Genomic DNA, 26,456 nt, shown 5'->3' on the forward strand with positions numbered 1-26,456 from the left:
CCCCACACCCCGGAGCGGGAGCAGCACGGGCTTGCTGAGGGGATGACAGCCGTGGGCGGGCACAACCACCCTCCTGTAGGAGATGGGTGAGGTCTGGGGGTCTGGGTGGGCCGAGTGCAAGGTCTGAGGTGGGGGTGCAGTCCTGAGGCTGGAGGAACAGCCCCGCAGAGCGGAAGGCCCTGGTTTCCGCAGCTGGGCTTTTAAACCCAGGTGTGGTGGTTTTGCCAATACATATGTTTTGCCTATTTTTAAAAACCTTGGCGTCGACCGTTAAAGATTCGTATTTGGGGTGGGGGTAAAGGTGGAGGCCTTGCAAAGTATTCCGGTGCCCACTGAAGTGTGAGTGACCCGTGATTCGGGCCGTTCCCGGCCCCTCCCCGAGGTTAGTCATGCAGGCAGTTCACCCCGCAGGGGCACGGCCAACACGGAGGACGTGGACCCCGAGACTATCCGTCTCCTTGTCCGTCTCCTTGTCGGGCGCTTTCAGGAGAGCCACGTTCCCGGGCAGTCCCTGGGCGCAGCGCGGGAGCGGGCGCAGCGCGGGAGCGGGCGCAGCGCGGGAGCGGGCGCAGCGCGGGAGCGGGCGCAGCGCGGGAGCGGGCGCAGCGCGGGAGCGGGCGCAGCGCGGGAGCGGGCGCAGCGCGGGAGCGGGCGCAGCGCGGGAGCGGGCGCAGCGCGGGCCGGGAGGAGGCGCCGGCGCGCGGGGGGCGGAGCCTGTCACGGGGCGGGGCCAGGCGGCCGCTGGGGGCGGGGCCAGGCGCGGGCGCGCGAGAGCGGCGGGCGAGCTGCGGGCGAGTCGCGGCGGGCGCGGGCGGCGGCGGCGCTCGGCTCTCGGGGTCAGCGGTCCTGGAGCGGGCGGAGCGGGGCTGGGGGCGGCGGCGCGGCTGGGCGGGAGGCGGCCCAGGCGGGGCGGGCTCCCTTCTGTCGGCGGGCCGGGCCGCGCCGGGCCGCGGGGCGGGCGGCGTCCCCGGGAGCCGGGCGCGCGGGCCGGGGCTGGGGCTGGGGAGAGGCGGGCCGCGTGGGGCGAGGCCCGAGTCCGACTCCTTCTGGCCCCGCGCGCAGGGCTCGCGGTGTGGGCGCCGAGGATGTGCGGCCGGACGTCCTGCCACCTGCCCAAGGAGGTCCTGGCCCGGGCCTGCGCCTACCGGGACCGGCAGGGCCACCAGCGGCTCCCGGAGTGGAGGGACCCCGACCGGTACTGCCCCTCGTACAACAAGAGCCCGCGGTCCAGCAGCCCGGTGCTGCTGTCCCGGCTGCACCTGGAGAAGGTGAGCGCCGACCTGATCTGGGTCGTTTAGGGATCTTAAAGAGAAAAAGGAGCAAGGGGATCGCTGTGCCCCTTAGGAGTCCAGCTTATCAGACTCTCTAGGCTTAGGGCAGCGCCAACACTAGCCTCCAACGCCTCTGATGTTTCTTGAACGCTGAAGCTTCTACCCTTTCTGCTCGTTTTATCTCTAACTGAAGCCAGGAACAGAGGTGTTTGGTCTGGTATTCCAGAGTTCGATTGCTTTCTTGTGTTTCTAGAATCGACATCTGTAGTCCTGGAGTGGTCAGTAGTTTATAATGTTTTGCTTCCTTGCTTTATCTCCTGAGAGAGAGAGGGGGAGTGTCTGTATATATGCAGTGTAGTAAAAGTGCTTCATTCCGGAGAGTGATAGTTTCTCCTTGTCTTAGGTATTTTGAATATCTTTGATATGTTTTAAAATCCTGCTTGTTTCCTTCTTCAATTTGGTCCATAATGCATGAGACACTTCACAAAGTTGCTTGAACCCCTGTTGCTCACTTTTTTCTTTTTCACGTTTTAGGCCCCACCATGCAGCATGTAGGGAAAGTGTTCAGTGACCAGGGACTGAGCCTGCGCCCCGGTAGTGGAAGCACAGAGTCTTAGCCACTGGACCCCCAGGGAAGTCCCTGTTGCGTGCTCTTCAGAAGTGTTGTGTTTATAGGGTAGTCAACAGGTTCATCTTTACGTTAGGAAGATCATATTTTGAAATCAACATATGAGATAACTGATTTTTTTGGTTGAGTGAAGCCATTATTTACATGAAATAGTTACTCGAGCCATTTTTAGTCGGTGCATACTTCCCTATTGAAACTAAAAAACCTTTTTAATGAGCAGAAAATCAAAATAAATACTATGGGAAACCTTGACTGGGAAAGAAAAAAAAAAAACATTTCAGAAGAAAGCATAGTCTGGAGACAAGGACCGACTGTATGCGGCGTCTCGGTGTTTAGCCACGGTTCTCTTTGTACCACCTCATCATCGAGTGAGTGTCAGCTGGAAGCAAGCTTAACAGGTGTGAAGACAGAAGTGCAGAAAGGCTGTGAGGGGTCCCAGGTTGCCCAGTTGGTGAGGGGCAGCTGGTGCGAAGGCCCAGTCCATGCTTCCGCTCCGGTGATGCCTCCTGGAACCAGGAATGGGACGGTGGGGCTCCGGAGCGCACACAGCCCTCCTCGCCTGTGAGTGCTGCGCATTTCGTGATGCCGTGTTTTGACGGCACCTCTCGCATAAATTTTATAAAGATCGCTAGAATTTCCTGATTTTGATAAATAGTTTTCATTCATGTGAAAATGAAAAATTGTGGAATCGTAAAGCCAAATAGAACCATTTCAGCTTGTTAATCCACATCATCAAAGACCGGCGCGGTGTTCAGATTGTAACATTTGCATTTGAAACCGCCGATTTGCTCCCTACTTCCCCTTCTCCCTGTCCAACCCCAGTGCCACCGGCTGTTCTGATCACAGGTCCGAGAGGGCAGAGGAGAAGATGAGTAATAGTGAGCAGTATTCTCAGCATTTTGGCTTAGAAGTACTTTCTATTCATCATGTCCCCCCCCGTGGGGCAGCCCCTTACCTGGGTTTGGTTTACAGTTGTCGAGTGAACGACTCAAGTTAAAAGGCGATGCGTGGAATTTCTAAGAGGACGGTTTCCCAGCCTCGGCACTGCTGACACCCTGAGTGAAATGTTTGTTGTGGGAGCTGACCTGTCTGCATTGTAGACTGTCTAGCAGCATCACTGGCCTACTTTGGAACCCCCCAAAATAATACTCACGTTGCTTTCGAGTCCCTTGTGTTCATAGAGTGGTGAAATTTGCGTCCCAAATACACATTCCCAGCTGAGATCAAAGCTCCACCTTCTCGTTTGGCTTTTATACTATAAACAAATGTCTTTCTTGAGGTCTATTTATTGCTGGGTTTTTTTGCATTTCTGTGCTTTTTGCCAGCAATCTCGCTGTTTAAAATTGTCTCCAGGCGTAGTGGTAAAGTGCAGGCGAGGATTCCTAAAAGCAAGAAGGAGGTAACATGCCTTACAGAGAACATCGGGTGTCAGACGCTTCACTCAGGCATGAGTTACTGTGACTGTTGGTCGTGAATTCAAAATTAATGAACCAACAATATATGTTAAATAAAGTCTAACACATAATAGTAAATATGGTGCACAGAAATAGAGAGAAGGCACGGTTGTATACGGACCAGTTAATGAAAACATCACTACAGGCTCCTGGCCACCTAACTCTGTATTTCCCCCGAGCAGCTCTTGGGTTTCCCTGACTTGCTGTTCGCAGTGACTTTGCGAAAGCTGACTGCATGTGGGACAAGCATGGCCTCTGTGGTGTGTGGGGGAGGGGTTGGCTCATTAATACAGGCAAGGTTTTGAAAGAAATGAGACAGGATCTTGTGAAGAGCACAGTTGGGGCATTCAGTTCAGTTCAGTCGCTCAGTCGTGTCTGACTCTGCGACCCCATGGACTGCAGCACGCCAGGCCTCCCTGTCCATCACCAGCTCCTGGAGTTTGCTCAAACACATGTCCATGGAGTCAGTGATGCATTAGCTTGGAACAAAAAGGGAAAGCCTCCTAAGATTCTATTTGATGGTTTCCTGTGCTCTTGGAGCCCCTTGCTCTCAGCTCTTTCCATCCTGCCATCCTTTCTGGATACTCTTTCTTGGACTGCACTTTCCTCTTTTTCCCTTTTTCTCCACCCCCTCCCCCCCACCACCTCCCGCAGGTTCATCCCGTGGTTGATTTACTCTGTAAGAAATTTTATCCTCATGGCTTCACCAGTCACCTTTATGTAGATTTTGCAGATTCTTTTTAGTCATAACCTCGAAAAATATTAAGCTACCACGTGTGTGCCTACTCCCTGCCACACGTCTAACCAGGGTCTTCTTACGAAGACCTTATTGTTGCCTTTATTCCAGAGCTCGGCAAACCATGGTCTTCCGATCAAGTCCTGTGAGCTGAGTTTATAAAACAGCTTTATTAGAAGGCAGCCACGCTCACTGGCTCTCAGCTGCTCTGACATGCCAGGGGTGCCAGAGTTGAGCTGAGTGGCAGCAGAGACTGTATGGGCTCTGCTGCCGCTGTTGCTAAGGCGCTTCAGTCGTGTCCGACTCTGTGCAACCCCATAGACAGCAGCCTGCCAGGCTCCCCCGTCCCTGGGGTTCTCCAGGCAAGAGCAGAAAGCTTTTCTTCTCAGAAAGCCACAGATGCCCACTGTCTGGCCCGTCACAGGAGAGCCTGCTTGCCCCTCTGCCAGGCCGCCATCTCCTCAGTTTTAGCTCCACATGCTCATTGGACGCAGGAAGCATCTCTCTGTGGATTCATTCTGGTGACTCAGAACACCTTTTTGTTTCATTAACCAGTGAGGAATTAGGGCAAGGCCTTGCAGGTACGGTTTGTCTCTTCCCTGGAGTCTAGGGTCTCAGGAGGCAGAAAGCCAAGGTCCTCTGGTCATATCCCTGCATGAAGTTTTCTGGGACAGCAGCGCCTGTTTACCTGCTGCCTGTGGCTGCGCTGCCCCTGTCATAGTGGTTATTAACGCGCCAGAGACCGTGGGGTCTGCAAAGTCGGCAAGACTTAGTATTCAGCCTTCCAGAGAGAAGTCTGCGCGCATCTGGTGTAGAGGCCCCTCCCCTCTCTCCCCAGACCCACCGTTGCACTGCAGCAGAGCCCAGCACGCACGCGCTGCTCAGCCTGTGCCAGCCCAGCGTGTGTGCCGAGAGAATAGTGAGTGCGTTTCAATCTGCCGGTCTCGTCAAATTCTCGGGGGGCCAGGTACCCAGAAAAGTTTAGCAACCGTACGTTCAGGGCGGGGGCCCCAAGACTACCCTCGCATTTGGAGGTTGGTTAGAAGCAGCATGTAACGTGGCTACGGTTTATTACGGTGAAGGGATACACAGTAGGATCAGCAGGGGAAGAGAAGCAAGTAGAGATCCGGAGAAATTCACGCCCAGGCTTCTTTACAGTCTGCTCTCCCTCCCTGGGAGGGGACACACCGAGCAAGTTCCTTCTCCAGCAGTGAAAGAGGTGGTAACTCGTGTGCAGCGTTTCTGCCCAGAGAGACCCGTCAGACACAGGCCCCAGGTGTGCTGGCGCTGGTCACGTGGGCGCTCTGCCCAGCACGCAGCATCCTCCCAGACGCCCAGAAGGAAAGCCGGTGCTCAGCAAGAACCTGTTTCCTGCCTGAAGCGGGCATAGGATGCCATCCCAGTCAGTTAGGGGAAGAGGGGCGCTCTCCAAAGCCAAGCTCTCACATGCTGCTTTGAGGGCCAGCCCTGTGAACGGGCCTCCTAAAAATAGCATCCTAGGCTTGCTATATGCTTGCTGCGCGAAACCGCTTCCTGCCCAGTCTTGGCGCGGCCTCTGATTTCCCCTCTGGTCCCTCCTCCCATCTCTTCTCTGTCCCAGTCCTGTTCCTCTTTTGGGGTCCAATCCGAGAACCCCCTCACCCGATCCCCCTTCTGCCCCTCCCAAGGAGCTGACCGCTTGGCCCCCTCTCACAGATCACTGTCCGCTGAACTTTCCCAGCACGCCTGTGGCACCACGTACAGGGCCGTAGCCCGTGGCATCGCCTCGCCCCGTGTCGCTCAGTGTCTGTGTGGCCTCACAAGGCATGGGGCACGTCTTCGGTGTGTCCCCGTCTTCGCACGGACCTTCCGTGAGATGCCTGTCGTGTGTGCCTTGTCAGAGCTGGGCCACGTGAGGTGCAGGGCCTCAGAGCCTGTCTCTCCTGTGGCCGGCACTGACTCCCAGCTTACAGGAGCTGAACCTCTTTGTACCCCCCACCCCGCGGGCAGAATGTCACCGTCCTGATAAGCACGGCTGCCTGAGAGCGCCAGCCACGCACATCGTGAGAAACAAGTCTTCAGAACTGCTGGCAGGAGCTCTCCCTGTCCACAGGCGCCGCCTCTGCGTTTCGGCACTGGCGGCGGTGGTGGGTAGGCCGCTCAGGCGTGTCCGACTCTCGCGACCCCTTGGGCTGTGGCCCGCCAGGCCCCTCTGTCCCCGGGGCTCTCCAGGCGAGAGCGCCGGAGGGGCTGGCCGTGCCCTCCTCCACGCGGCGTGCCGCCAGCCCTCCGGGGCGTCCGCGGGCCCCTCCCGTCTCCTCGCTGCACCGTCTCCTCGCTGCACCGCGCCCTTTCTCGTGGCAGGACGCGGACCCGTCCGAGCGGATCATTGCGCCCATGCGTTGGGGCTTGGTCCCCTTCTGGTTCAGGGAAGAGGACCCTGCCAAGCTGCAGATCAACACCAGCAACTGCCGCAGCGACACCATCATGGAGAAGCGCTCCTTCAAGGTGGGGGAAGGCGCGCGTGCCGGCGGGAGAAGGCGCGCGTGCCGGCGGGAGAAGGCGCGCGTGCCGGCGGGCGCGTGCCGGCGGGCGCGCGCAGAGCTGCGGCGCCTTGGACGCCTGCCAAACAGCTCCAGGCTGTGTCCCGCTCCGCGCTGAGTGCTGCTCTCTGTGCCCCGGTGGACAGAGCGGGGCTTTTCCTCCCACTCAGCTGTGGGCTGCCGGGCCCAGCTGGACACGTGGTACCCAACCAGAGGTCCTTGTGTAGCGCTTGGGTCGCAGGACAGCTGGTGGTCCAGGTGGCTTCTAACCCACGTGTCCCGCCCTCAGCCGGGATGTGGGGACAGTGGGAGGCCTGCCCACGTGCCTCGTGAGGGTGGGCAGTCAGGCATCTCACGCGGCATCCTGCCCACCCTCCAGCGAGTGGGCACAGCCGCTGGGCTTTATGGCCCTGCCTAAGTCCCAAGCATCACCTCTGCTGTGTTCCTTGGTTTATACCGAGCCAGCCTGAGGTCACTGAGGGAGGGGACCTCATCGCTTGTGAATCCTGCTGGGTGGGGCTCGCTGTGGGGGCGGCCAGCTTTGGAGACTGGCTCCACAGCGCCTGTGTCCTCTTGGGCACGTTATTTAATCTTTCCAGCACCTGTGTACGTGTGCCTTCACACCTGTGAAACACGACGTGCGGAGGAGCTGCCGCCCTGAGGTCGCCTGTGCTTTCCCCCAGGTGCCTCTGGTCAAGGGGAGACGCTGCGTCGTCTTGGCGGACGGCTTCTACGAGTGGCAGCGTCGGCAGGCCTCGAACCATCGGCAGCCCTACTTCATCTACTTCCCGCAGATCGGGGCCCAGCAGGTAGCGGCGGCGGCAGCGGTGGCGGCGGCGCGTCCTCCATCTGGCTCGCGGGCTTTTCGGACATTCGGTTGGGTGTCTTTCCTGTTTTTTTTTAAATTCTCAGCCATAAGTTGTCTATTCAGATTTCCCTTCTGTCCCATCATCTCTTCTTTCTGGGAGTCTCGTTACACGCGTGTGGCCGGTGTGACGCTGTCCCAAGCTCCCAGGTGTTTCATAAACTTCATTCTTTTCCCTGCGTCTCAGTCGGGGCCATTCTTACTGGTTTGTTTTCAAGTTCGCTCTTGCTTCTTATTCACTCCCGAGTCTGGTCCTGTTGATCTCGGTGTATCTTAGTTCCTTGGCCATCTGGCTGTTGTGTATATCTTAGATTTGTTTTTTCACTGGTTGCCAGACACAGGAGGTAGGAGAGAGACTGAGACGGCTCATATTTGTCGCTGGACGTGGACACGTGTGTCTGCCCTTAGGCCCCGTTGGTCTTGCCGGGAGCTGGGCTGGACTTGGGTTTCGTCGCACACCAGACGCTTCAGCTGTTTGTCTGGTGTTGCCCTGTGTTCAGGGTGAGGGTTGGTTTTCCGGAGGGTTTTCCTCAAGAGCCCTGCTCCCCGCGCTTTGAAGCCCTCAGGACGCTCTCCCCAGGCACCCGCTGCTGCCCGTCACCCGGGGCCTGCTCGTCCACAGAGGCTGCAGAGCGCTGTCTGCTGTCCCAGTTCAGCCTCGTCTTAAGCGGAACTGTGGCCCCAGCTCTCGAGAAAGCTCGTGAGCCTGCTGCTCCCCAGGGGAGCAGAGAGCTGTTCCTGTCGCCCTTTTGCAGCCTTAGCGGGGCTTCCCTTGACAAGCTTTATCCCTTCTCCCCTGGCTCCTTAAGCTTGGTGCTCCTTGGAGGAGAAGGGCGGGGTGAGGCTTCTTGCTGTCCCCGAGCACCTGGACACGCCGGGCAGGGAGTCTTCCTCTGTCCCCGGCCCTGTCTGTCTCGTGAGCACCCGCGGAGGCTGGTGCAGATGCCTGCAGCCCTCTCGGGCAAGCCCGCGCTCTGCAGAGAGCAGCTGGATGATCGTTTTATCTGAACGCTTAGCTGCTGCATAAAGGAGGCCTCGTGTGCCTCCTGTCACCACTGGGAAGCCCACAGTAGGGTCTCCTCTCCCTTTGGATGACCCTGTCTTTGCTTTACAGTTGAGGCTAAGTGGCTGCCCTATGGCCTGCGTTCTCTGATGAGTTTAAGGAAAGTTACGGTTATGGAGAGTCTCTATCTGTTCTTGTCAAGGGGGAGGCTGGAGGCGACTCTCCAGCCTTTGGAAGCTGGGAACTGAATCTTGAAGGCAGGTGGGAGTTAGCACGTTGAGCTCTGGCAGAAGAGACCTTTCGGGCAGGGAGAGGAAAGTTACTTCCCTGACCCGAAGGCTTTGTTTACAGACAGCTGGGCAGGTCGCAAGTTCCCCTTGGGCGTGAAAGCTGGAGTGAGGCTCCAGATCCCTGAAGGCCTGAGTGCCACGGGAGGTGTTAGACCGTATGCGGAAAGCATTCCGGGGCCATAAATCTGCCTCGGGGAGGCTCTGCCACCAAGCCTCTGTCCTCTGACAGCGGGTCCAGGGCCTCCGTGCTGAGATGATGGCCGTGGTGTCGCCTGCAGGGGAGGGCGGCCAAGGACTGCCTGATCTGCCATGGGTTTGCTTCCAGTCCGAGCAGGTGGGCGCTGTGTCCAGCCCCGAGGACTGGGACAAAATCTGGGACAACTGGAGGCCGCTGACGATGGCCGGGATCTTTGACTGCTGGGAGCCCCCGGCGGGAGGAGACTGCCTCTATTCCTACAGCATCATCACGGTGGACTCCTGCAGAGTCATGAGCGACATCCATAACAGGCAAGCCACACGCCCGCGCCTGCGTTCAGAGGGACTCAGGGCAGGGGTTGTCGTCTTTGGGTTTAAACAAGCAGCTTTCGGAATTCAGAGTTTCTGCATGCGCAGATTTAGAGAGTCGGAAACTGAGCCCGATTCACAAGATGCAGGCACAGTCTGCGTGAGGCTAACACGACACCCGTCCCTGGAAGCTGCCACGCTGTGCAAGAGTGCAGTGAAACCCAGAGAGCCTACAGAAAAGTGGGATAAGGGGACAGCACTTAAACATTTCGTCAGTGACCCAGTTAAAAAGATGACAGGGATCTAACAGAGCCCGCACTACAGATGCGTGCATTCCGTGGCTGAGAAGCACCAGGAAGCTACGGGAAGTCTGGCAGCACGCCGCAGAAGGGCCTGAGGTCAGCTTGTGCTGGGGGAGCCGCAGTTCGTGACTTACTGTGACGTGGTGGGAGGGAGGTGATGCGGAGTGCTTGTCTTTTCCGGTCTTAAATCCTGGGGTGTTTACTTCTGCCTTTGAACTGTTGTTCCTCCGAGGCTGGCCTTCACAGTGGATACATATTTAATCAGAACCAAACGTTCTGAGGCGATGGGCCGCCTCCCCCAGTTAGCTTCAGCGACCCGCCTGGAGCCGCGCAGACCGCCGCCGGAGGCCTGAGAGGCGCCCCCCCGCCCCCCCACGCTCTTTGTGTACAGACAGCGCATTCTCTTTGTGGGAAAGGCCCCCTTTTTTTCACTGTTTGGCTTTGTCGGCATACTGAGAAACCTTCCCGCCGCGTCTGTCCCTTCGAGCCTGGTCGGTGCGCCTCTCCACGCTGCTGGCACCTGTCCTGGCCGTGGGTATTCCCTTCTCCAGCCGCCTCGCTGCTGTGGGTCCTGTGTGCCTGTTGCCCGGGAGACACCACGTGCTGTCTCCCTGCTTTCGGGAGCGCTGTTTAGTCTGCCGTGTCCGGCTCTTTGCGACTCCGTGGACTGTAACCCGCCAGGCTCCTCTGTCCACGGGATTTCCCAGGCAAGAGTACCGAGTGGGCTGCCGTTTCCTTCTCCAGGGGATCTTCCCAGCCCGGGGATCAAACCTACGTTTCCTGCACTGCCAGGTGGATTCTTTACCACTGAGCCACCTGGGAAGTCTGGCTTTCAAGATGGTTTATTATTATTTCACCCTTCTCCCCAAGACTTTCACGTTTTCCATTTTCGTGCACTGCTTGGAATGTCTGAGCCAGGAAGCTTAAGACATGTTTGAGGTGTTAAACGAGCAGGTTCTGAACAGAAGCGTTTACAAGGGCAAAGTGAGAGCAGACCGCCACTTTGGAGGAGACCGTGCGCAGAGCCGAGGCGGCCGGCAGCGTCTGAGGCGCGGGTCCGTGCCCTTACAAGGTTCAGCTCAGCAGGGGGACGCGTTCTGTGTTCACATTGGGTTTCCTCACAGATGAAACTGTGTATAAGCAAATGCAAAATTTGCATTATGTTTAAATTGCTGTCTAACAGCCAATCCCACTGGAATAAGTTTTCATTTTAAAAACAAGCATTAGCAGAACTGACATACTTGTGCGATGATTTCAGGATTTTTGCCAGGTCTCAGTGCCCTCAGGGGTAATTTTATGATGTTTTGCTGAGAAGAATCCAGTACGGCACTTATTGGGTTATCTATTTTAACCCCTTTGTCCGAAGCATTCTGTCTGAAATGATGCTTTCCTGGGATATAATAGTTCTGGTTTTGCTAATTCACCTTAAAATAAAGTCCTATTTCATCAAATCTAAGATTCTGTTCCACTGTCTTATACAGTTAAGAAAAGTAAACTGCTGCCAAGTACTGCCGATGAAGTCGTGATTCAGTGCAGAGGTGCCATCCGTTGTAAATCTAGATGGCAGAGGGTTAAAAATACTGCTTAAAAGTATATCCTGGGAAGATTCCCTGGCAGGCCGGCGGTTAGGACTCCATGCCGCCACTGCTGAGGGCCTAAATTTGATCCCTGAGAAACTGAGATCCTACAAGCTGTGTGGCGCAGCCAAAAAATAAAATAGTAAAGCAAGTATGTGTTTAATTTGTTGAAGTAACAATAATTATTAAAAGGGATAGTCACGCATTTCTCTCCTACAGTCAGCCGCACCATCCCCCAATGGAGTGTGTACACGCTTTGCACTGGCCTAGAGCATAAAATTGGAAGCTAACCAAGAGCTCTTTTCCTAACATCTTGTGGGTACCGGGAGTCGTCTGGGGCGGCCTCTTCACTTTTCTGAGCCATTTCAGTCACAGTTGCATTTCGGTTGCCTTTTGGTCACAGTTATAAATAGCTCTTCCTTACATAAGCCTGACGTGGGTGGGAAGGCTGGGGTCTTCATGACACACAGGTTTTCCAGGCTTTGTTTCCCCTTGGAGTCTAGGCCGGGGCGCCGTAAAGGTCGCCAGTCTGCAGCGTTTGCGCGGGAGGGCACCCACTTGCAGCACCGGGCACGGTCTTCGCCACCACACTCTGAGCTGGCTCTCCTGTGCTGAGCTCCATGCCCTGTTGTTCCCGGGGGCACGGGACAGCGTGCAGGGTGCAGGCGTGGAGAGGGGGGCAGCCTGTGCCTCAGCTGACCAGACCCCCCCCCCCGGTGCCCCTGACCCCTGTCTTGCGCTCACCCCCCAGGATGCCTGCCATACTGGATGGTGAGGAAGCGGTCTCTAAGTGGCTGGACTTTGGTGAGGTCTCAGCTCAGGAAGCTCTGAAGTTGATTGGCCCCACGGAGAACATCGCCTTCCACCCGGTGTCGTCCGTGGTGAACAGCTCCTGGAACAACACTCCAGAGTGTCTGTTCCCGCTCCACCTGCTGGCCGGAAAGGTAGGGCCCGGACGCCCACTGTCCCTGCCGAGCTCCGCCTGCTTTGAGGGGCCTCTCCGTGCACGCTGGGACCTTTACCGCCAGACACTGAATCCAAAGCACCCACAGTTCGTCCCCCCATGCACAGCAGGGCGGCCCAGGGTGTGACCCTCAGAGCGGGCTGCGGGTTGGCCCGGCGCGTGCCTGTCAGTGTTCAGGCTGGGCCGGGCCTTCTGTGACTTCACGAGGCTGCTCGGGTGGGTCTGATAAGCCCCCTTTGAGCACTCCTCTGGAGGGTGACTGTGAAAAGGACAGAGGGGCCCTGACCAGAACTGTCTCTTGCCGACCGGATGGGAGATGTGCTTCTGTCTGGTTTCTCTGCTTTCCCAGCTGCAGCATGGAGGGGATTCAGTCCTCGTTCTCCTTCAGGAGACTGGAGAGCATTCCTGTGACGAGCACAGCTTTTAGGGTTGGCGGGGATCGCGGGGCTGTATTTTGAAAGGAAGGTAGATAGACAAGAGGCCTGGGTGATAAGCCCCAGAGCAGCAGTTGGCCCTGCCGACACCTGGGGTGAGGCATGGGGGCGGCAGCTGCTCCTCGGGGGCCAGAGGACGGGACAGCCGGAACCACGGCCCCCGCCCCATCTCCCTCAAAGCCGCTTACGTTTTCACACAGTCAGCATCAGCCTTTTTCTCTCGGTTCTCTCAAAGCCTTGTATCCCTGGTAGCGCTTTTTGTTGCCTGTCTCTCAAAAAATGCAACTGTAGATACTCGTTTTGCACCAGACCCGTCCCCATGTTCGCCACGGTCTTCTCTGCAGAATTCGCGCTCTGGAGAGCTGGCATCCTGTGCTGGGCTTGGGCGCAGGAGGCAGCAGCCCCTCTCGCCCAGCCTCTGTCTGAGGGCTGCTCGCCCTCCAGCTTGCTCCCTGCACGGCCTGCTCAGGCCGAGTGACGCTCTTTCTCCTGCGCTTGCTTCCTCCTCTGCCCGGGTTTGGAGAGCCTGCCCGCTATCTTCTGTGGCCGGTCTCGCCCACCACGAGCTGCCCCCTCTCCCTTCCTGCCCTGGGAACCCACCCTGCTCCCCTCCTCGTGCCCAGGTCGGTCCCTCACGCAGCGCCTCTTCCCCACTTTCCCGGGAGCTCGAGCTGGGGGTCTGAGCTGCTGCTGCTTTCTCCTAGGAGCTCAAGGGGAGTGCCAGCAGCCAGAAGATGCTGCAGTGGCTGGCCACGAAGTCACCCAAAAAGGAAGAGCCCAAAACACCCCAAAAGGCAGAGTCAGATGCGCCCCAGTGGTCCAGCCAGTTCCTGCAGAAGAGCCCAGTAACCCCCAAGAGAGGCAGCGCCAGCCTCCTGGAGCGATGGCTGAAGCGGGGTCAGGAGGAAGAGCCTGTGGCCAAGCGGCCTCACACGCAGTAGCTCAGGCCTTCCGGAGACCGCGGCCGAGGGGCACAGCGCTGCATACCGCGTGATCACAGGTCGTGTGTGTGGGTGTGTGTGTGGTGTGTGTGTGTGTGTGGTGGGGGAGTTCCCAGGCCGAGGTGTGCTGTGAATAGTGTGTGATCACAGGTCGTGTGTGTGTGTGTGTAGGGGGGGGAGTTCCAAGCCCAGAGGTGCTGTGCTCAATCCTGCTGGGATCACAGGGTGTGTGTGTGTGTGTGGTGTGTGGTGTGTGTGTTGGGGGAGTTCCAAGCCCAGAGGTGCTGTGCTCAATCCTGCTGGGCTCATGGGTTGTATGTGTGTGTGGTATGGTGTGGTGTGGTGTATGTGTGTGTGTGTTGGGGGAGTGCTGTGCTCAATCCTGCTGGGATCTCCGGTGGCACTTGTGGGGGCTGGTAGGTGGCGGAGTGGCGCCATCATAGCCCGATGTTGGTTCAGGGTCTCGGCCTCCCCAGGCAGTGCATGCTGGCTGCGACCAGGACTGCCCGGCGGGGTGGGCAGGCAGCCTGGGAAGAGGCGCGGGCCACCCCCATCAGTTCCGAGGGAGGGGAGGGAGCCCTGGCCCACCGCCCTCTCCAGGTGGCCGGGTGGGCCCTCCTTCGGAGCCTGTCCCTACTGGCGGTTCTCAGCAGAGGCTGTATTCTGCTCAGCCTATGGGCTCTTTCAGTGTTTGGGAGTTAGGTTCTTAAAACATTGTCTTGTTTTCTGAATAAACTGTATTTGATAACCTGTCTAGAAAATGCAGCCGGTGGGAGGAACTCTGATCTGTTTCCTCCTGGCCACGGCCCTGGGGAATGATTTTGTCACCAGTGGGGGGGCAGCTGGGGGTTTTGTTGGCAAAACTGCTTTTTGGTGAACAATAAAGACTTGGCAAGGGGCTCTTTATTGAGTCTTTTTTCACTCTTAATACCTGGAAGTTGTCTGAATCCACTGGCTTAAAGCAACCAGAAGGAGCGCCTGCCGGGCAGGAGGGGCTGCGGGGGCGGGCGCGCAGGTCGGGCGCGAGCCCAGCCCCGGCTCAGGTGCGCAGCGCCCGGGGCCAGGAGCGCACAGACCGGGACACGCGTCGGAGGCGGCCACCCGCCCAGCCTGGCCGGCGCCCCCCCGTTTGCTCTGCAGGCAGATGTCCGTCTGTGTGGCTGTGGCCGGCCGCCCCTCGCCCGGATGCTCGGATCCGCGAAGGCAGGTTGCGCGCCGCTCTGCAGGCTCACCCGGGCGCCGCGTCTGGATGGGGGGGCGCCGACGCGGGGTGGGGCGCGCCGAGGCGGAGGGACCCGTCGGCTCCAGGGCGAGCCCCCAGGACGTCCGCCCCGCCGCGCAGGTGTCCCGGGGGCTGCTGCAGACCGGCGCCTCCGCGACCGAGCCCCGGCCCGCCAGCCCGATCCGGGTCTATGCAAATCAGGGATCGCAACGCCGCCAATCAGAGCGGGGCCCGGCGCTGCTCCTGCCAATGGCGGGGCCGGGGGCGGGGCCCGCGCGGCCCGGGCTCCCCGGTTCCTCTTCCGGGGCCGCGGAGGGTGTCCTGGAGCCGGCGGAGGGGCGGGCGCTCTCCTCCCGCTTCCGTCTCCTCTGGGCTCTTCTGCGTGGAGCACGTCCGGGAATGTCGACTGTGAAGACTTGTCGCGTTTCCTTCGTTTAGCAGAGCAGCAAGAGGGCAATTTCCTTGGTTTTCCGCACTCTTTTTTTCCAGAGTTGGCAGTTTGATGGGGGCTTTTACCACACAGCATGTAATGTTCCCCGAGTGTGCGTGTTTTTCATTCCGGTTCTTATAACCTCGACAGAAATGTGATGCTTAAAGGCGCATTCTCATATCAAAACATGGTTTTGTGATTTTCAGGTCTACGTAAACGGCGTCATAGGCAGGCATTTTCTTATGCAGGTTTCCTCTTGTCTGACTCCTCAGCGTTTCTAGGCATTGCCAGATCGCGCTCCAGATTTTCGCTGGACTGCCGTTTTCTCCTCTCTCTGCCAATAAGTCTCAGGAGAAGGGCAACCAGCTCCTGCCTGAGGCTCTCTGACCCCTCACTGGGCTCCCAGCCAGCAGGCTCTCCTCAGCCCACCCTCCCTGCGGGCACAAGGCTTGGTGCCAGGCCTCAGAGGAAGCAGAGGGTCCCCTAGACTCCAGATTTCTGTTGCAGTGGACATATGGCTCCCCGACTCTTGTGTGCAGTCCACCTGGCTTCACAGCTTCCTGGAAAGCTTTGTACCTGAAAAGCTCTGCGCACCCAAGCGGAACAGACCCAGGCAGGGGAGAGACTCTGCCCCCAGGGGCAGATGGAGGGGCTCCTGGCCTGGGTCTCAGCTTGCAGGATGAGGACAGCACCCTGCTCTCTACTGGGAAAGCCCAGAGGGTAGGTTAGTGATGGGAACCAGAGGGGCCGATGGCTGACCTCAGCCAGGGGGAGGGTAGAGCCCCAGTCCTCGGGGAAGGAGCTCTGGCTTGGGCTGCGTGGGAGGCCCCCAGTACATACAAAGCTGCCCTGAGGTGTGGTTTGTCCATCTCTGAATCAGGACAGTGGGTGCTCACAGTTGAACTCCCAGGAGCCCACAGCAACAGGTGCTGGTTGTTGGAGAGCCAACACCTGCCGCTGTCACGGCGCTGCTCATGTGGAGAAGGGTCCCGGGCTCCAGGGAGACGTGCTGCAGACTCCAGGGGCAACCCTCCCAGTGGAGGCGCCGGAGGGGGTGCTGGGACAGGGCCTCACTGCCCTGCTCTTAGCCCCCGATGGAGGTGGCCAGGAGAAAGAGCACACTTGGGAGAGGCAAGAGGAGTTGGGCGAGAACAGGGAAGCACGTACCCGGAGGTGCACAGCGCAGGGCTCTGCGGGGAGGTGGTCACCCAGGGTGCAGGCCCTCAGCAGCGGCAGGCTGAGCGCGTCACCACCGCGGGGCTTTGCTCTGCCTCCTGTTCCATCAGGAGACCGCCATCCAAAGCTGCTTGTCTCGTGAAACAGCCAGAACAACCCGCAAAGATCAAAATGAGGGATCACACAGGTGGCGACTGCAGGCCACAGCACGTCACACGTGGTTTTGTTTGGCTTAGGAGTTTATTTTGCTACGGATTTTGTTACAGGATTTTTGGTGATAGCCACACGATGTAAGGGTGCCGTCGCACTCGTTTTTCGGTGCACAGTCCAGTGGGATGAAAGAGGCTCGCACTGCTGTGCAGCCATCACCAGCATCCGTTCCCAGAAGACTTTCCATCTTGCAAACCGGAGATTCTGACCCCGTCCCTGTCCCAGCCTCTGCCACCCACCCTCCCCCTTCCTGTCTTTGGGAACTTGGCTCCTGTCGGCCCTCGCATACGCGGGATCGTGCAGTGCTTGTCCCTTTTTGACGGGCTTGTGTCACTGAGCGCAGTGTTTTTCAGGTTAATCCATGGCGCAGTGTCAGAACCTCCTTTTAAGGCTGAGTAACAGTGCACGGTGTGTTCATCCGTCAGCCACCGATGGGCCCTGGGTGCTCCTGCTGGGTGGCTGCGGTGGCGAGTGCCCCCCTGAGCATGGCTGCGCGGGTCTCCAAGTCCCTGCTTTCAATTCTTTCAGTTGTGTCCCCAGAAGTAAAATTGATGGCTCAAGTCTATGCTGGATCTTTTGAGGACCCTCCATACTGTTTTCCAACAGCTGCACCACGTTACATTCCTGCCATGAATGCACAAAGTTCCAGTTTCAAGCCCACATTTTGAAAGTGAGAGGGTTCACACACACACACACACAAAATGTGTGATCGCCACATAAAAACTTCTCAGGAGGTGCCTCGGATGACCGAGCACCTTGTTGGACCACAGGCAGCTGGGGGACCCTCCTGCCAGCCTCCCTGGATAACCCACTCCCCTCCCTTCCTCCAGAGGGCAGCTCAGAAACTTGCAGGTGCTTCTGCCGTGTCTGAGAAAGCTCTGGCTCCCTTCTGTCCCCCTGTTGCCTGGACACCATCAGAAGGGCTCTGGGGTCTGTGCACCTCTGTTTGAGACTCTAGTTCCGGCTGGCATGCACCCACCTTATGGTGGGGAATGGCAATCTCTGCATGGTGGATGTGGCTGGGCCGCACGGGGCCGCCCTCACTTGTATGTTTCCCTGCGGGGCAGCCACGGGCAGATTCTTGCCGGACTCGGGTGGAAGCCGCCGCTGTGGTTGCTGGGCTGCCCGCTTACCTCCTCGGTGGGAAGTGGCGCCGCAGCTGGTGGTCTGCTTTCCCTGGATTCTCAGGGTTCCTGATTCCCGGGCCAGGTATGGACATGTTCACCTCTGGACGAAGAGTCTCAGCTCTGCAGACTAGGGTCAGATGCAACATGGACTTGGGTTTCAGTCCTGTGCTCAGCATCAGGTCCTGTCCTGGCGGAGGACAGCTTGAGCTGGAATTGACTGGGTCAAGAGCCCATTCTACGGGTTGCTCGGGAAGTTTGGCCTTAAAAGGGGCCTTTGCAGCGTCTGTCGAGCCATCCAGGGCCCAGGGAGAAGCAGGATCTGGAACACAGAGGCAGACCTGAGGTCTGAGGAGGTTCCCAGAGAGGCAGGTCCCAGCCCAGACAGAGGACGCAGGCAGCCTCGCGGCAGAGAGGGCCGTACACCCAGAGGTGGTGGAAAACGCGAGACCCTGGCCAGAGGGTCAGACAGCCCTGCTCAGCAGATGAGGGAGCAAAAGGAACCTCTTTCGGCTCTGTTTATAGATGAGGACACCGAGGCCTGGAGAGAGCAGTCTTGCCCCAGACATCAGACCATGGTGGAGCCAGGTCCAGAGCCCTGCCCTGCCACTGTGGGCCCCCACCCCCACCCAGCCCCTCTGCCTGGCAGATGTAGGCCTGGGCTGTGGCCGTGCTCGTGGTCACTTGCCTCCTTGCTGTAGTACGCTCACCTCATCCAGGAAGCCCTCCTCCAGGGCCCCACGGTGTCACGTGCCTTCAGTGTTTGCCTGGAATTGAGGCCGCTTGAAGCCAAGTCCAAGAGACACAGTAAGTAGATCCGCCCCCACTCTGTGCAGGAGCAGAAAACAGACCTCCCGCACCAGTGAGGTGGGTGTTGGAACACCTCCCTCTAGGGCTCTCTTGAGGCTGAGGTCTCTGCAGTCTTCCTGGGGTGCCCGGCACACAAAGAGTGTTTCTTCAACTTCAGGGTGTGGGACCCAGCCACGCTCGGCTGAAGGCAACTTGGGCAGAGTTGAGGAGGGGCCTGTGGGTGGAGTGAAGGCCCCTAGGAGAGCGCGTGTCCATCTTCACGGGTTTACTGCGGCCGCGCAGGCTTCCTCTAGTTGCAGGAGCCGCTCCGTAGCGCAGGGCTCGGGCTACACAGTGCAGGCTCAGCAGCTGTGGCCCGCGAGCTCACCTCCTGCATGGCGCACGGGATCTTCCTGGACCAGTGAGAGCCTGCGTCTCCTCCGTTGGACACCCAGGGAGGTCCTGGGCGGGGGGTTAAGGAAGAGCAGTTGGAATGGATGACAAGGCCCAGGATGTGGGCGTGGGAGGATGGAATGAGTTGAAGGAGGGAGACCAGACTGCAGGTAACAAACACGCGAGTCAGACTAGCTTATGTGAAAAGCAAGCGTCGACTCCTGGAACAGCCGGGTCTAAGCAGCTTCGGGCACGGCTGGCCCTGGACCTCGCATTCACATCCTTAGGGATCTGCTTCTCTGTGTACTGGCTCCAGCTTTCTCTGCCTTGGCCTCTTTTTCAGGTGGGCCTTCTCCGTGTGTTGACAAGGGTGGCCACCAGCAGCTCTGGCCCAATGTCCCTACCCTTAGTGGTCCTGGGCGGAAGAGCACCTCTTTCTCACTACTTCCAAATTGACTCGTTGAGGTCAAGAACTCATTTCACTGATCATGGCCAGGCAACAGGTTCAAGAGGCATCAGCCAGCTCTCTGGCCACGTGACCACCCTTGGGACTGGAAGAGCCAGACCCCAGAGCATTGTGGCTGGACAACATGGGGCATGACTGTCCCTGGGAGAAAATGAAACTGCTTTTTAGCATCAGAAGAGGCGCGCCAGTGCTCCTGGAGAAACAGGCCTTAGCGTGGAAAAGGCAACAAGCCAGGGGCCCAGCCTTCAAAGAGCAGAGGGAAGGGGGTGCCAGGAGAGGTGGAGGCGGCATCAGAGCTGGAGGCTGCTGGGAGAACTGGGTGTTGAGCAGTGCAGAGCCAATTCAGGAGGGAAGTCTGGAAAGACCGTGCAGAACGCCGGCCTGCAGGGCCGCTTGGGGGTGTGGAGCTGGAGGGAGGTCATCAAAGGGTGGAGTTAGCAAGGGGAGGAGCTTGGGTCGGGGGAGCTCTGCACGGGGCAGCTGCTTGGTGTGAAGAGCTTGGCCAGAAGAGGCAGACTTCACTGCCGGTCTGCCCCCACCCCTCCCCGGGCCACCTGGGAGAGGGCCAGAGAGCCAGGCCCCAGCCCGAGGCTGACTTGGACAGCTGGGGTGAGCCCAGGTGGCATCTGGTTCAGGGAGAGGGTGGAATCTGAGGGCTCACGTTTAGTGGGTCAGGAGCACCATCCCTTGGACCCTGGGGAGGCCAAGATCCCTCAGGGCTGCTAGCTGCTGGCAGCCTATTGGCTAGCTCTGCAGACAGTTTGGGACTGGCCCACTCTGGCACAGTGGCCCTGCAGGAGGGTACTGGGCACACTGCCCCCCAATCAGAGCTGCAGAGTAGATGAAGCTGTAGCCAAAACCTGGGCTGGCAGGGTGGGTGTTTTTCCCAAGAATCCAGACAGCCACCGCCAAGTCCAGCATTCCTCCTCCGCCTGGCGGCCTGGTCACTTCAGAGAGGATGACGTGGTTCCCTCCCACCCCCAGCAAAAGCGTGGGCAGGGCCGGCACCTGAGCTGTCTTGGCCCAGGACAAGGCTGAGCAATAACCCTGGCAGCTGGCCCCGCAGTTCCCTGCAGCAGGAGGCAGTGCGGACCCCCAGCAGGGCCGGGAGAGGTCAATCGGGTCTGGGTGGCCGCTTGCCCGCCGCGCGGAGGGTCTGCGCTGTTACTCCTCCCTGTTCCTGAGGGCAGTGGCTGCCAGGCAGCACTCAGGAAACTTGCTCTGCCGGGATTCTCCGCGCTCATCTAGCCCCAGGCTTGCTCAGCCTGGTCTGTACATAGATATGCATTATTCTGGAATCTTCGCTGGCTTCCCCATCGCTCCAGAGTTCTCTCCTTTTGCAGGGTTGTCTCTTCATAGAAACATATTAAAATAGGCCTGTTTACTGCCCAACTAGACGAACAACTATTTCATATGCTCAACACAAAGGGGTAGGGACCTGCCCGGGCCGTCTCATTCCTGCCAATTTACCCTTAACTCTGGATCCCACGTAGGCTGCAGATTGACAAGCTCCAAGAGGGTCAGCCTTGCTCAGACCACTACTTGCATCACGGTGGGTGAGCCTGGGTCCGCTGTCCCATCACATCAACGGAGCCTCACTGAACTCGAGTTCACTAAGCTCTGTGAAGACCCACCCTGCAGCGACTGAGAGCAGACCCTCGCCAAGCCCCTGCTCCCCCAGCCCCGGGGCAAAACTGCCATTCTACCCAGGTAAACCCATGCCACCTTCTGGGACGAACCGCCCAGCTCCCCGCCTGCATCTCTTAACGGACTCGGCGCGGAAGGTACCCTCCGTTACCCATCCAGCCCAAGTTCAAGCCCCGCGGCGGCCGCGCCCAGCCTTACTCCACCCGAAGACGACAAGAGCGGTTGAAAGGTTTAAACAATTTATTTTGCCCCAAAAATGGAGACCGGAGAGAGGAAAGCCACGCGCGCTCCCGCGCCATTACCCGGCGCGCGCCCAGAGGCGGGAAGGGCTGCGCCGCCGTGGCGTCCTCGTGCGCAGGGACGGGGCGGGCAGGCGCAGCCCGGCCATTGGCGCCCCAGAGCCGGTAACCAAGGCGACAGCCCGGGCCAAGGGCGAGAGCCAATAAGGGCGTCGCCAGGGCCGTTTCAAAAATCTAAAGCAAACAATAACCAAAAACGAAACAAAAAAAAAAACGCTCCCACGTTGGGGGATGGGCAGGCCGGCGGGGCCCGGGCCCACTGATGTCGAAGCGCGCACGGCGGTTCGGGCTCCGCGCAAAACCTACGTGCACTGGGGGGTGGAAAAGTGCGCGCCGGGGCCCCGCGCTCACTTGCGGCCCTTGGGCACTTTGGGGACGCTGGGTTTGGCCGCCTTCTTCACCTTCTTGCCCCCCGCGACCGCCGCCTTCTTGGCTTTGCTGCCTTTGTCCTTCTTGGAAGCGGCGCCCTTCTTGTGCGAGCGCTTCTCGGGCTGTGGGCCCTTAGCCGGCTTCTTGTCCGCGCGTCGCGGGGCGGCCGCGCCCGGGGCCGCCTTCTTGGCCTTGTGCGCAGCGGGCGCCGGGGCCGAGGCGGGCGCCGGGGCACCGCGCCGCTCGCCGCCGCCACCCTCCAGCTTCTTGCGGTTGAGCTTGAACGAGCCGTTGGCGCCGGTGCCCTTCACCTGCAGCAGGGTGTCGTTCTGCACCAGCGCCTTGATGGAGTACTTGAGGTAGGTGCGCCCGTTTTGCTGGTCGAACCACGCCACCTTCTTGGCCTCCGCGTAGATCTTGGCCAGCGATGAGCCGTTGCGCTCGCCTAGCCGGCGGATGGTCTCCACCACCAGCTGGCTGTACTTGCCCGGCTGATTCTTCTTTTTGCTATTCTTCCTCTTCTTGGACGGGGACAATGCGGCCGAGCCTCCGGCCTTCGCCGCCTTCTTGGCCGCCCCCTCGGCAGTCGTCAGCGGGAGGGCCTCTTCGAGCTCCACAGACATAGTGGCGAGCGGGTTGGTGGCGGGCGGGGCGCGGAAACCCGGAGGCCGCGCCGGGAAGAGAAAGGCGAGGGGCCGCGGGGGCGCCGGGGGACTGGGGGCGCGCGGCGGCTCCAGGCGGGAGCGGCCGCGGCCGGGCCTGGGGCCGGGCGGCAGGGCTGGGGTGGGGGCCGGGCCGGCCGGAGCGGGGGTCCCGAATCGGGACCGGAAGCGGGGCCGGCGCAGGAGCGATCGGAACGCAGAAGTCCGGCGCGAGGTGGCCGGAGCAAAGACCGCCTGGGAGCCGGGGAGTCGGCCTAGCGAGCTGCCGCCACCGCTGCCTACACCGGAACTCGCTGGGCGTGCGCGCTGCGCTCTGGCGGGGAGGGCGCCGCGCTCCCCTTTTATGGCTCCGCGGCGGACCACGTTGAGAACAACAACAGCCTGGTCCGGGGCCGGCGCCAACTTGTGCTTCTTGGAGCCCCTTCCCCGGCCGCTGGCTTCCCAGACCCGGCCTCCCCGGCACCACTGTGCGCGCCGCTGTGCACCCTGGACAGGGCCCGAGCCCGCGGCGCGATGGAGAGGCGGCCCGCGCCCACGGAGGGCTCGCTAGAGGGGAACGGAGGGGCGCACCCTAGGCTGAGGGAGCGCGAGAGGAGGGGGGCACCCCGTTTGAGGCCGAATAGCGCGCGCCCCCAGGGAGACCCCGCAGCCCAGAGCTCCGCAGCCGACAGCCAAGAGTGCTCCACGGGCCCCCAAGCCCAGATCGCGTCCAGGGGACCCCGGGCCTGCCCGCTGGACGAGCTTTAATTTGTCCCAACTAACACAGGGCACGCCCTCGCGCGGTCGGCTGGGGCAGTGTGGAAGGAGCCGGGACGCTTCGAGGGGGGTCTCCGCCTGAGTGCAAGGGGAGGGCGGATGCAGGCGCCTTCCTTTGCGTACCCGAGGCCTCCTTAGGCCTCGAGGGCCCAGGTCACCACGCGGGAGGCGGCGAGGAGGACTGTAGGTGCTTCTCTGGGGACATTCCCTAGGCGTCCCCCCTCCCCCCCCCACCGCCGCCGCGGATGCTACAAGTGCCCCCATTTTACGGTGCGAAGTAGCTTCTACCCTTACCCCAAAGCCACAAGGTGGCTCCGGCGGGGGCGAGGGGAGGCGCTGGCCCCGGGAGGATTTCCCAAGGAGGATGAGGGAGGGGAGCGGCTCCTCGTTCTGGGCAGCAACACCCCCCCCCCCCGCTTCGTGTGGGGAGCGCAGTTGAGAGCGGGGACACTCTCTGGGTACCAGGCGGAAGCTTGTTTCAGTTGGTGGCCCTGCCGCTGGGTCCAGTACTGGGGGTGAGGAGGAGGCGTCGGACCATCTTTCTCCAAGCCAAAGGAGCCGTCACTTGGGAAAAGCTGAGACACGTAGAGACGCTCCAGGAGGAGGGTGGATCCTTTTTAGGGTGAGTGATTTAGGCCGGATCCTGCGCCCTGCAGTCTCCTGAGGCCCAAGCATGGAGGAGGGGCTGGCGGGACGGAGTGGGGGCGTGGAGCAGAACCGCCGGCCCCTCAGAGGTCTGCGCACCCCTGCCACAGCGTTTGCCCGGCCCGGTGTGCTCTCCAACAAGCTGCGGTTATAATAAACCCCAGGAGAGGAGGACTTTGACCCAGGGAAGTGTGAGGCTGCCGGGATCCGCAGGGGGATGGGGGGCGGTCAGGGGCTGGGAGCCACAAAAGGGGCCACTGAGTACATGCAGCCCGAGAGAGGAGGAGACGAGTCTCCGCGTAGGCTCCTGCGGAGAGGCGGAGCCCCTTCTAGCCCAGCGGCCTGGAGCCCCGAGTCCAGAGGGAGATGGGGAGCAGTGGTCAGGGGCCTGCGGACACACAGGGCTCAAGCGAAGACCTCGGGTTCCAGAGATGCAAGGTGTGTGCAGGGCGAGAAGCTGCGAGGTGGAGACGCCTTGTCCCCCTCAGGATGCACGGAGGTGGAGAGTGAGCAGGGGCACCCAGGAGACAGCTGGCCCAGGCAACCCGGTGACTGGCGAGAGGGACTCAGGTCAAAGAGAGAACAGAGGGCGAGGCCCCAGACTGAAATCTGCTCGTCCTGTGGGGGCGGGGGATGGGCTGAAAATGAGACTCTCGAGCTGCTTGCAGCTGCAGGCGAGGCTGGATGAGGGCCCTGTCCCCGCTGCTGGACATTGGTTGGAAGGGGAGGGTGTGGGCTGGCAGGAGACAGTGGCTGTCCTCTGGAGACGGAGGAAGAACCGTCAGAGAGGAGGGGACCCGCCCAGGCCCTGCAGATTGAGAGAATTCGTAGAACCGAGGACCTGTCTACCCAGGGCAGCCCCTCAGGAAACTGGTTGAATGAGCCGACTGGCCAGCTTCCGACTTCTCAGAACCTCTGCCTGGACTTTGCCTGTTCAGCCCAGTGTATTTAAAAAGGTGAAATTTAAAAATCAGGCCATTTCACACAAAAATACAGTCCAGATTTCAATTTTCCCTTTTAAAAAAAACCTGCAGGTTGGACCTGGGTCGGGGCAGAAGCAGGGTGGCGGCTGAGGAACAGTGGGCTGATGTCCAGCACCTGACTGGCGAGAAGGGGGTCAGCGGGAGTAGGGGAAGGCTCTGTGGCCAGGGGTAGGCCTGGCCGTACCGGGAGGAGGGAAGCACTCGGAGCAGAGAGTGCACGCATGCAGGCCGGGCAGCGCAGCCCAGACCACCAGGAGGACGTGCTGCACAAGCTCCAGAGGCCCCTCCAGCCCAGTGGGCTCCGGGAGCTGCTGGGATGGAGCAGTTTCCTCTCACTGACCTCAGCATACAGATGAGCAAACAGAGGACTGGGCCTATGCCTTCGGGAAGGCATGGCCCGCGAACCCCCGACTCCCGGGGAGCCGCCTGCCCCCCTGTAAGGACAGGACAGGTGGCGAAGGCCTCTGCAGTTGGCCAGGGCCTGGCAGGGACGGCCGCCCCTTCCTCAGGTCCTGGGGTCCTGCTGCTCCAAACACCATCCATACGCTGGTGACACCCATGTCTCTCTCCTGAGCAGCGGCCCGTGGCGCCCACCTTCCCCTCCGGGGAGTCTGGAGTGCCTCTTCTGTGTCTCCCTCTTTCCCCTGCAATCCCACCCTCCCCGACACTTGTAGAGAGCAGGGGCCGCGCCCCCCTCCGCCGCCCCACCCCCTGGCTCTGGCCTTTTTGTTCCTTGCTGGGGCTCCCGCAACGCTCGAGGCTCTCTCCACGCCCAGGGATCCCGCTCGGGGCCTTGGCACAGCCACGTGGCCGGCCCTTTTCCTCCAGAATCCATTCACGCCGCCCCGCTTTATTTTCCTCATAGCACTTATCCTTATCTGAGCCTAGGTTGCCTATTTGTAGGGGGGCGAGGGGGCCCTCTGAGCGCCAGCTGGACCGGCCCTGCAGCAGACATGTGGCTTGGCCTGGACCCCCGCTTGCCCACACAGTCCCCATGCGAGCCACCAGCCTGGGCCCTGGGCCAGCCCTGTCCCCACCCCTGTAGGGATCCACTCACACACTCACAGTTAGACAGCCTGGGATGGGGCCCCAGGCGCGAGGCCGAGAGGTCTGAGGGGCCGCAGCCCTGTGGGAAGGCCCAGCGGGCTCCGGGGCTGACAGGAAGCTCTGTCTCCCACACTGATTTAGACAGCGAGGCTGGCTCCAGCCTGGCCCCGTTTGGGGTTTAAAATGGAAGTAAGAGGCCTTAGGTGCTTTTTAGTATGTAAAGGGAAATGGGGGAATTCACCAGGTGTAAGGGTGGGGAAAGGTCACCTTTAAGATGCAAATGTGTATTGTGAAGCCCTGAATGGGGGTGCTCTGGGGGCCTCTGGTCTCCCCTCTCCCCGCCAGCGGCGGGCGGGCCCCTTGCTGAGGCAGGGCTAGCGACTGAGAGACCACCATGCCCTGTCCCCAGGGAGCAGTGCAGCGAGCCCGGAGCCCCATGCCCATCCACCTCCGCTTCCCCGCTGCAGACGCCCCCAAAGTGCAGCTGTGCTTAGAAGACAGTGTGTAAAAAAGGGATGGGCGCTGTTCAGCGTGCAAGGACCCACTACTGCCAGGCGCCGTGTGTTGGGGTCCCAGCTCATCCGGGGGTTGGGGGCCTGTGGATGAGGGGCACGAAGTGACAGCGCCCCCCCAGCCCCGGAGCCGACAGCTGACACGGGGCCTGGCAGGTGGTGCTGTTCCCTTGGACCTGAGCAGAGGCTTGTGTCTGGAGCGTCCCCCTCAGCTTCCCGCAGCCGGCTCTGCCAG

The 26,456-nt window shown here is 60.1% G+C and overlaps 2 protein-coding genes across 3 annotated transcripts; one reads left to right on the forward strand and one right to left on the reverse strand.

Annotated features, from left to right (window-relative positions):
• Positions 1-276: 276 nt before the first annotated feature.
• HMCES (5-hydroxymethylcytosine binding, ES cell specific) lies at positions 277-14,391 on the forward strand. 2 transcript variants are annotated; one of them, XM_060402692.1, is made up of 7 exons: positions 277-382; positions 1,063-1,268; positions 6,433-6,576; positions 7,295-7,420; positions 9,095-9,276; positions 11,904-12,096; positions 13,255-14,391. In XM_060402692.1, exons 2-7 carry the CDS (start codon positions 1,086-1,088, stop codon positions 13,489-13,491), a joined length of 1,065 nt encoding a protein of 354 aa, XP_060258675.1. In that variant the 5' UTR covers positions 277-382; positions 1,063-1,085; the 3' UTR covers positions 13,492-14,391. The 2 variants fall into 2 exon arrangements, with proteins under 2 accessions (XP_060258675.1, XP_027813656.2); XM_027957855.3 differs by lacking the exon at positions 277-382 and adding an exon at positions 783-836.
• A 6,779-nt stretch (positions 14,392-21,170) lies between these two features.
• On the reverse strand, positions 21,171-22,593 carry LOC101106288 (histone H1.10). Its single transcript, XM_004018554.5, has one exon. It carries the CDS (start codon positions 22,237-22,239, stop codon positions 21,595-21,597), a length of 645 nt encoding a protein of 214 aa, XP_004018603.2. The 5' UTR covers positions 22,240-22,593; the 3' UTR covers positions 21,171-21,594.
• Between the last annotated feature and the right edge of the window lie 3,863 nt (positions 22,594-26,456).

Source organism: Ovis aries, chromosome 19 (genome assembly GCF_016772045.2).
Source record: "Ovis aries strain OAR_USU_Benz2616 breed Rambouillet chromosome 19, ARS-UI_Ramb_v3.0, whole genome shotgun sequence".
Taxonomy (NCBI): Eukaryota; Metazoa; Chordata; class Mammalia; order Artiodactyla; family Bovidae; genus Ovis; species Ovis aries.

What these genes read in the sequence shown, in the direction of transcription:
- HMCES (XM_060402692.1), top strand. Translation starts at nt 1,086, where the DNA reads ATGTGCGGCCGGACGTCCTGCCACCTGCCCAAGGAGGTCCTGGCCCGG. An exon ending in CGCAGATCGGGGCCCAGCAG is followed by an intron (nt 7,421 to 9,094) that starts GTAGCGGCGGCG and finishes GTTTGCTTCCAG; the next exon opens with TCCGAGCAGGTGGGCGCTGT. An exon ending in TCCACCTGCTGGCCGGAAAG is followed by an intron (nt 12,097 to 13,254) that starts GTAGGGCCCGGA and finishes GCTTTCTCCTAG; the next exon opens with GAGCTCAAGGGGAGTGCCAG.
- LOC101106288 (XM_004018554.5), bottom strand. Translation starts at nt 22,239, where the DNA reads ATGTCTGTGGAGCTCGAAGAGGCCCTCCCGCTGACGACTGCCGAGGGG.